At 50.0% G+C, this 9,389-nt stretch overlaps 1 protein-coding gene across 5 annotated transcripts in view; it reads left to right on the top strand.

The window, feature by feature from the left end:
• Positions 1–4,100: 4,100 nt before the first annotated feature.
• FLNB (filamin B) overlaps positions 4,101–9,389 on the top strand; it is a 142,132-nt gene continuing 136,843 nt past the window's right edge. For 4 of the 5 annotated variants that reach the window (XM_090283944.1, XM_090283942.1, XM_090283941.1 and 1 more), the window contains exon 1: positions 4,102–4,558. In XM_090283944.1, coding sequence (XP_090140070.1) covers positions 4,267–4,558 — 292 coding nt within the window. In that variant the 5' untranslated portion in view covers positions 4,102–4,266. Of the gene's footprint in view, positions 4,559–9,389 lie in introns of all 5 variants that reach the window. The other variant, XM_090283939.1, reaches the window with a different exon arrangement.

Below are 9,389 nucleotides of genomic sequence, written 5' to 3'. Positions count from 1 at the left end.
GCCTAGCAACGGGCAAAACTGGGAAAACAAGGACCTTGCTGCCCCAGGGTAACCTTTTCTTCCCTAGCATTATCTCGGGCCATGCAGTTTAGACCCTCTGACCTTTCATATCGCTGGTCATGTGGTTCGGACCCTCCCCTGACCTTTCCTATGGTGGCATGTTGCTAGTCATGTGGTAGACCCCCATGGAGGAGGAACAAGGCACTGAAAAGCAGCCTCAGCAAGGCCCATGCGGGCCCTTGTATGACCACTCCCTTGAGCATTGACCCCTAGGGATAACATCTAGGCCTCAGTTTCAGTTCAGCTCCAGGACCAGAAAAACAGCAAAACCAGACAAGCAATGTCCTGGCTGACATCAGGACCAGCTGCACTGACTCAAGACCCCCTGCCCTGGAACTGACCAATCAGTAGAGACCATGATCCTGAAAGGACACACCTGGAAAGCTGAATATTCTATTGTGATCCTCCCCTGAGACCTCCAGATAAATATCCTCAAGCAGGAGGTTGTAGCCCTGCTTTCCCTCAGGGAGCTGGTGGGCATCTTTCCCCTCCCCCTTTTCTTCCCCACAGGGGCATTATCTTTGCCTTTCTCTCTCCTAAGCTCCAAAGGCCCTTCTTTTGCTTTTGTAACTTGTTTCCTGACCCCATTTCTCTGAGGCTCACTTCTTCTACTTCTGTGACTTTTTACATAAACTTTCTGTTGTAGTTTGAGTCTTGGCCGTGAAATTTTTCTTAGAACTCAAGTACAGAGGTTGCTGAACCACGGTCTGGCCCGACTCCAATTTATTTTGCTTTTCCAGAGACACCCCTGGTTTTAGCACTGACAGGAAAGGCCTGCATCCCACGCAACTCCTCAGTCCTGGGCAAACTGGACTAAGCAGATTGTGGTTGTAACATTACTATTGGTTAAAATATATTATAATTAACTTTAACTTTCTTTTTACATTTTAAATAATACTCAACTATGAAGTGTTATTAGAAAAGTTAAAGTTACAGTGTGGCTCTCATTATATTTATATTGGACAATGCCGGCTCTGATAAGTCTTAAACCCCAGACTCTGCAAGGGGACAGAAGTAACAGTTTCAGCAACTGACCACAGAAAACAGCAACTAACCTCGAGCACAAAACAAGCATTGCGACTACATAAGCTGTGAGAATGAGGGGACTTAACGGGTGGGCATGATTTTCCCAAGTTGGAGGGGAGAGATGAGAACATTCCTGGCCGAGCGCCTGAGCAAAGGCATGGAGGTGGGCCCAGGGAACTGTTACATACACGCATTTGCTTGATTGGAAGAACCCTTTCAATCCTACTCAGCTGGACTGATCGGCAATTTGTGCAACTTCGAGAAGTGGGCTCATATGCTTCTCCCTTCTACCCGATGTTTAATTTTCAGTTCAGCTAGTTTCTTCCTCGGGATACCCCTGTGTCTGCTGCCGTCTTGTCAGGTCCGTACTGACATGTGGGGTTACTGTTCTACTTAACGTTTTCTCGGTCAGTTTATTTTGACCAGGACCTCTCAGAGCTGTGGTGTCAATATCAGTGGGCCACAGATATGGAGGGGAGCTGTGGCTTCTTACAGAGAATAACTGGAGTCTGGGAAAATGCACTTAATTCCATATTTTTCAGGGACTGATTGTGAAGTCTGCTAATTTTGCGTGGTTTCCAGCTATATGTATTGAGTGCTTACTGTGTGCGCATTATGCTAAGAGTTTTGCTTGCGTCACCTAATAACCCCAGGAGTGGGATTTTCTCCATTATCTCTATTTCCTAGGTGGGAAAGTAGGGGCTTGCAAGGTCACAAAGCTAGGACAGCCAGAATTCACGCCCAAAGATGGTGTGTTCCACTTCTTTACATGTTTCCACTCTGGACGGCTCTGCCAAGAGATCAGAGATGCCTGGGACAAAATTTGGAAAACAGGTATTGGGTATTTGTTAAATGAAGGCCTCATCAGGCAAACCTGCAGGACATGTTGGTTAAAATGCTTCCCTGCAGAAATGCCTACCTTGAGCTGTTCAGCCTTCCTCTTTTTATAAAATGTTAATAAAGAGTCATCTGAAGATCTTGTCTGCTTCCTCTCCTTGTCTCTGAAGCAACTGATCACCACCATGGTGTTGCGTCTCCTTCACCTCCCATAAATTGCTCCCTAGAAAACTCTTAAGGTTGCTCTGATTGAATGTAGAGAGTCACAGGACTTATCCTAAGACAAAGATGTCTCAACTCAGAGTGAAGTGGACTGGACATTTACATGCGCAACTTCTTTAGTTATTTGTGTTAAGACGCGATGAAAGCAAACATATTTTATAAGAAAGGGGACCATTAGCACGTTAGCAGCTGATGACTGAGCTGAGTTGATGACATTAGCTCCAGTCTCACCTAGTAGGGTGGAGGTCCCTTTTGGAGTGAGACACTGGCTCCATAAATTTTGATGATGAGTTTGCTCATGAGATACCAGGAGCCTGGGACATAGGGGAAGGGAAAGTTACAACACTGCCTCTAGTGAATCTGCCGCTCAGGTTGTAAAGACAAAGGGCTGAACACCAAGCAGGCACTTAGGCATAGTGCAGACTTTGGAGTTACACCCAAGTTCAAACCCAGCTTTGTCTAGTCCTTACCAGATGACCTCCAGCAAATCTCTTCACCTAATCACCAAGAAGGGGGATAAGCCTTCAAATAGTTATTGTGTTCCTACAATGAATGGGCCAGGGCTAGGGCCAGGTAATATACTACCTGTGCCAACCTCCCCCTCCCTACACCCCCAGCCTGTTCTGAGCACTTCCACTGAGTGAGGCAGTTTGTCTGAACAAATCACTTCAGCATTGTATGCAAATAAGCTGTTACTGAATGGTACAGCCATAATCTGCTGGCTTCTCTTAGGAAAGTGTTGGGCTGGAAGCCCTCATCCTCTATCCTGCTAAACCCGTCTTCCTCCAGGAAGCCTGCCTGCCCTGACTCCCCTCCCCCAACCCTGGGTTAGGTATCCTTTCTTGAGCCAGGGGCACCCAGGGCTTCTCTTACAGACCTGAATTCCAGTCTTGTTTGTGCTGTGTGCCCTGAGCTAGTCACTTTACCTCAGTTAACTCTTGTCAAATGGGGCCAATACCAAAGAAACTGCTTGGGCCCAATGTAATCACAGAGTTCTTATGAGAGTTAGAGAGAGATGTGAGGTTGGAGAACCAGAGAGGTGACAGCGTGAGAGACTCGGCTGCCGTTGCTGGCTTTGAAGAATGGAGGAAGAGGCCACAGCCAAAGAATGCAGGAAGCTTGTAGAAGCTGGGAAAGTCAAGGAAATGGATTCTTGCCTAGAGCCTCCAGAGAAGAATGCATCCTGCCAGTACTTTGATTTTAGCTCACTAAGCTACAGAACTCACAGATAATACATTTGTGATTTTTTAAGACAAAGTTTTGGTAATTTGTTACAGCAGCATTAGGAAACTAATATATACATAGCAAATTACTGTTCATTTCTTCTACTACTACTACTAAGCTGTTTGTGACTGTTCATTTGTACTTTTCTCTCCCGTTAGTCCATGAACTCCTCAAGGTTAAGGAATAAGTTTTTTGTTGTCACCATCGGTTCACAGGTGCTAAGAGGGCCGGGAACAGCAGGCACTCAATAAATGCTATGAAAGATAACATATATAATTCATATGCGTTTAATTAATATGAATAATAGAATGTCTTTTTCCTTCACGGTGTTCTCCAGTGCCTAACACAAGTGCCTGGCACACTGCAGGAGCTCAATATAAAACCTACAGGTGAACAAAATACCATCCCCACAGGTCCCTCTTCCATGACCCGCCCCTCCGGAGCCGCCCATTCTCTCCAACTCTCCACCTCCGCACGTCCCCGCACTCTGGCACTACCGACTACCAGGTGACCTTCTCCTTAATAGCGGACGTTTCCCTCCTAGCTTCCTTTCCCGGAGGCGTTGAGCACAGAGCGCTGGGTTCCAGGACGCCTTGGAGGCCGTGGGGCGCAGTGCCCGTTTTTTGCGGCAGGGGGCGACCGTGGCCCGGGAACTCAAGCCAGAAGGGTGGGACGGGGCGGGGCTTCGGGGCGGGTCTGCTCAGTGCGCAGGCGCGGGGCCAGACGCCCCGCGCGGCCAAGAGCAGGCGGCCACAGAGCAGTTTCTGCCGCGGCTCCGATAGCAGCGAGTTCGAGTCCCACTCCCCCTCTGCTTTGGTTCTCGTTGCCTCGGCCTTTGGGCCTTCAGACGTTAGTCCCCGGCAGCTCGCTGCTCATTGCGTTCTCCCCGCCGCCAGGATGCCGGTAACCGAGAAGGACCTGGCGGAGGACGCGCCGTGGAAGAAGATCCAGCAGAACACGTTCACGCGTTGGTGCAACGAGCACCTCAAATGCGTGAACAAACGCATTGGGAACCTGCAGACCGACCTGAGCGACGGGCTGCGGCTCATCGCGCTGCTCGAGGTGCTCAGCCAGAAGCGCATGTACCGCAAGTACCACCAGCGGCCCACCTTTCGCCAGATGCAGCTCGAGAACGTGTCCGTGGCTCTCGAGTTCCTAGACCGTGAGAATATCAAGCTCGTGTCCATCGGTGAGTGCCCTGGCCGGGCCTGGCCTGGCTCCGGCTGGTGTACCATCCCTGCCCCGCGCGTGCGCCCCTGCGGAAGCCTGGGGGGCTCCCTGCGGCGCGCCCCCACTACACTCAGCCGCCCCAGCCTGGGTGTGCGCGCCACGGCCGGGGGGCGTCGTCTCCCGGGGTTGTGGGGACACAGGACCTAGGCCCCCGTGGTGCCACCCCCTGAGCTGCGACCTCGTGTGCTAGCTGTCCGCAGTGCTCCCCGCCTTGCGTTCCGGCAGTGCGTCTCTGGAAAGCTGTGGGTTGAGAACTTGGGTTGGGGCCGCACTGGGAGCGGCGAGTCTGTGTCATTTTTCTGCACCTGAGGTGCCCCTGCCGGAGGTGGGGGGCTGGAAACCTCTGGTTCCGTGTCCCCGGGAGTTGGGCCCTAGGCCACTGCTCCCCGGAGCGCTTGCCCCTCTGCGCCCAGGCTGGTGCGCTCGGCCACCTCCAATGGGCGTTGGCTCAAAGGCCAGGGGAGAAGACCTGGGGAGGGACCGTTCTCTGAGCCTAGCACCTCCCCGCCCAGGTGGAGACCAGGACCTGGTGGTACCCTCCCCCACTGACTCTGGAATGGGTGTAGACTTTGAGGTGGGAAAGGGAACCTTGAGGGGTGTGTCGCCCTTGGTAGCTCCGCTCCCAACTCGGCTCTAGCCTGGCACCGCACTCGCTGCTGAAGTTGCAATTTAGATATGGTGGTGGTAGTGGGAACTGTTGCTTTGTAGGGGGACCCCAAACTAGTGAGCTGTGTGCCAACAGCCTTCTGGTTATCCCAGCCCATACACATCCTGTAAGTTGGGGTGTCGTGGGACCCATTTTACAAACAAGTGGGTCCGGAGGACCAAATGACTTCCCCAAGCCATGGAAGTATTGAGGGTCCAGCTGAGAATTGAAGGAAGTGGGTGACAATTAAGGGAGACTTTGCTTTCACCTCCCTGCCCTCCCCACGCCAAGGTCTTCCTGAAAAGAGGGAGGGAGTCAGTGCTGGATTTCCCTCCTCCTGAGCTGGGGAGGAAGAATGAGGGTGAGGCCCCCCACTAAGACCTGGGCTTCCAGGAAGGTCACAAGGCTGCTCAGGCTATGGGCTGTCCTACAGCATGTGTGTATAGGGGCCATATGTGTGCAAAGAGGGGGAGCGTGTGTGTGCAGACAATGTGTGTGTACCTACATTATGTACGTTCTGCCAGGTGAACTGCTTGCCAGAGAGGAGCTGGCCCAGACCTGGGTCTGGGGTCTCTTCCTGAGGAAACCAGGCCTTATTGTGCCCATCATTACAGATTGAAAGGGGAGTGGGTGTGGCTGCTGAGACTGTCTCCAGTGTGAAAGGGGTTCCCTCTAGGCTGAGTCTCCTCCCTTCTCACTCTCTCCCTCCCCCACACCTGTTCTGGCAGCTAGGGCTTCTTCCTGGGTCTAGGCAGCTGCCACCACCCAGTCAGCCTTCTCATGAAGGGTGGCTTCTCTGCAGAGGGAAGCCGGGGGGCTCTTGTTTTCCTTTTGGGCCCATCTTCTATGACTGGGAGAGAGAACCTCAGAATTCTCCAAGAAGTCTTTCCTTTTCAGAAACTTTTGCTCTGAGGAATATCAAGGCCTGGCTGGGCTCAACTTGGATCCCCTCTTCTTTGTTTTAAAAATATGTATTTATTTAATTAACTGAACAAAGAAACTCAAAGTAAACCAGGAGTATCCAAATATGACATGAAATCTCTTTAAAGAAAAAACAAAACTAAAAACCCAAGCCACAGCAGCAGAAAATCCTGGACTGCCTAATTTACAGAGATTGCAGCTGCTGCCAGCATGGCTTCCCATCCGTGCCCTGAACTTGGGGGTCTCATTCTAGACTTTATCTTGTTCCTTAGAGTTTTCTACCTAACCCTCATGATTTTCTTTCGTGAGCCCACCCAGGCCCTAGTGCCTTCCATTGTCCTGACATTCTAGGGTTAACCTCCTCTTCCCTTGTTGTGGGCCTGTGGGCCATTGGCAGCTTCTTGCTGTGGACCTCTTCCCACCACAAGTTACATTGTCTTATTTTATTTTATTTTTCTAAATTATTTCTTGGATCATATTCCCCAAAGTGGCATTCCTGGGTCAAAGGGTGGGACCCTTTGTGATTCCTGTCATTGGCTGTTTGGTTGCTCTCCCCGAAAGGCAAACAGGTTTTTCAGCCTCTGGAGACAAATGGGAAGCAGGGAGGGTCAAGTGCCAGGACTCCTGTGGTGGTGATGCCTGAGGCCACTTGCTTTTGCTCCTGGGATTGTCCTGGGTAATAGCCCTTCAGAAAAAAGTCACATCCAGCTTAAGTATTTACTGCTTATGCTGTGTTGCTGTTGTGCTGTCTATGACCCTTGCTCCAATTTGGGGTCACGATATGTATGTTCCATTGATCACCCCTTTGGTCACCTCCTGGAGTTCTCCAGTGCTTTCCTTGTCTATAACCTGCTTTAGCAAGTCATGGGGAGGCTTGAGGGCTTGCCACAGTCCTGACCTAGTGCTTAGGAAATGGTTGCTATTATAATTGTGATTTATGTTAGTATTATTGTCTCCATTTAAACATGAGGAAACAGAAGTGAAATAACTAGCAAAGATCACCCTGCTAGTAAATGGTGACTAGAACCCAGATCTGTTCAGATGTTGAAATTGAGCCTTCACTGACCTGCCTTCCAGTGTCAAAGACAAGTAAAATATAGCCCCTCTCCCTGGACCAGAGAGCCCCAGTGACACTGTTTTTAAGTCTGGGATGTTGGGGTAGTGGCTGTACACCCGCACTTGGAGCTGCAGGCTTTGAACAAAGAAGGGATCTCAAGGCTTTTGGTGAGTGACAGTCCTCTGAACTGTGAGGAGGGACCCATGAGATGAGTGTCATGTTGGGAGGGGAGCAGAATCAGTTTGCATCTTACATCTTGTGTTCAGGTGAATTCGTTTATTTAGGAACGGCTGCCCTGCCTTCACTGTTTTTTAGGGGGTGGGGTGGAGGTGGTGGGAGCTTTTCTGCTACCCAGTGGATGGTGTTTTACTCCAGAATCTGGGAAGGTATCTTTGAATGAATACAGAGTTTTGTATGATTTGGATCACTCAACAGTATACATTGTGGGAGTCATTAGAGTTGTGTACAGGCACCCAGCTCTGAGATAAGGGAAGGTCCAAAGCCTCTGGAGGACTGTGACTTTTCTGCTTAGAGTTCACTGAAATATAGGCTTGGCTGTTGATTCACATTTGTGATTCATTGTAAGGTGGGCCCATCCTAGGCTCCACCCAAAAGTTAAAGATTTTCTTCAGTTTCTTGTTATATCCTGGGCAGTTCATAGTGAGGCCTCAGCATTTTTAATTCTATTTGTCTGCCAGAGCTGGCAGTTTTAGTTCCTTGTTTTTCCAAAAACCTTTCTGATGTTGGGCAGCCCGGCCAACTTGGAGAAAAAAGGGTCTCCCAGCCCAGGAGTGACAAGCAAGGCTGCCTAGAAGTTTGGGTGGTGTGTTTTGGTTTGATCCTTTAGAAAAAAAGAAATTTTTTTCCTTTTCAGAGGATGCAGTCTTACCCTCAAGTGCCAGGCCAGCGCCCCAGAGCAGGCGGGTGTGTGTGTGTTCCCCAAACCCTGGGTAACTGGGCTAAGTTTCCAGGGTGGTGGGTTACTGTGTCACTCAGCTCCTCTTCCTTCCTTTTGTCCCAATGAAATAATGTACAAATAATTCTAAATTCTACTCTTTTCTGAACTACCTAGCAAATGCCAGTGTGTCTTTTAGCCATTGTTGTTCAGACCCAGAGAATGCTTAAAAAGTAAGCACAATAGCATGCTTTGTCAGAATTAACAAGTTTGGGGCCCTTTCCAACAAAGTAACACATTAGTGTCCCCTGTGGCTCTTTATGTAGTAGTTAAGAGCAATGATTGGTTCAAAGCCCACTTGCTACTAAGTAGCTATTAAGACACTTCCCACATTTCCATGCCTTGGTTTTCTTATCACTAAAATGGGGACAATACCTACCTCTGATAAAAATTAAACATGTTAACATTTTAAAAAGTGCTCAGAACAATTTGTGGCCCACAGTAAGTGCTATGTGAGTGTTTGTTAACTAAATCAGGTGCTGTCCAATAATAGTCTCAGAAATCACTCTGGAGAGTGTGCCCACTGAAAGGACATTTAAAATCTGTGCCGCCCTAGGGAGACCAGCTTGGTTGGCTAGTGCTAATTCCATTTGCTATTATAGGGTTATGGACTGCCCAGAGGGTGCCCCCTCCTTGGACGGGGTTGACCCCTGGTTATGTTATGGCTGCCTCTGAGGCCCATTCACACCAGCTTTGTTTCTGAGAGCTGGACGGGAGCTCTGGGTGGCTGGTCATTCCAACCTCCCACCCCGTTCAGGAATCTCTGCGCCAAATCACTTCCAGATGGCTGTTGGGCCTCTGTGGACTCCTAGCGACAGCGGAGCCAGCATGCCAGTCAGCAGCCGCCTTCATTCTTGGAGAGTCTGTGCTAAAGGAGGGCTTTGATTTGGAGCCAAATTACGTCTGGCAGCACTCCCAACCTCCCTGCCCAGGGTCCTGGTTCTGTGCTGTGAGGCGAGTGTCACTGGTTAGGTGTGTGTCACTGGTTAGTTGAGGATGGCTTGGGCTCTGAGCCTTTGGGCCCTGCCTGCAGTGGCTCCATGGTCAGGGGTACCATGTCACCCTGCTTTCTCTGTAAGTGGCCTCCAGGTCAGCACATTACTAGGCTATGCTAGATACAGCAGAATTCAGGGTAAGGGCCTGAAGCTAGGCTGCCAGGTTTCTAATCCCCTTTCTGCCTCCTACAGACTTACAACTCTGGTCTCCTGCCT

Source organism: Furipterus horrens, unplaced genomic scaffold, assembly GCF_987537825.1.
Source record: "Furipterus horrens unplaced genomic scaffold, mFurHor1.1.pri manual_scaffold_7, whole genome shotgun sequence".
NCBI classification, from domain to species: Eukaryota; Metazoa; Chordata; class Mammalia; order Chiroptera; family Furipteridae; genus Furipterus; species Furipterus horrens.
The sequence above is the reverse complement of the archived record's forward strand: the minus strand, read 5'-3'. Positions and strand labels throughout refer to the sequence as shown.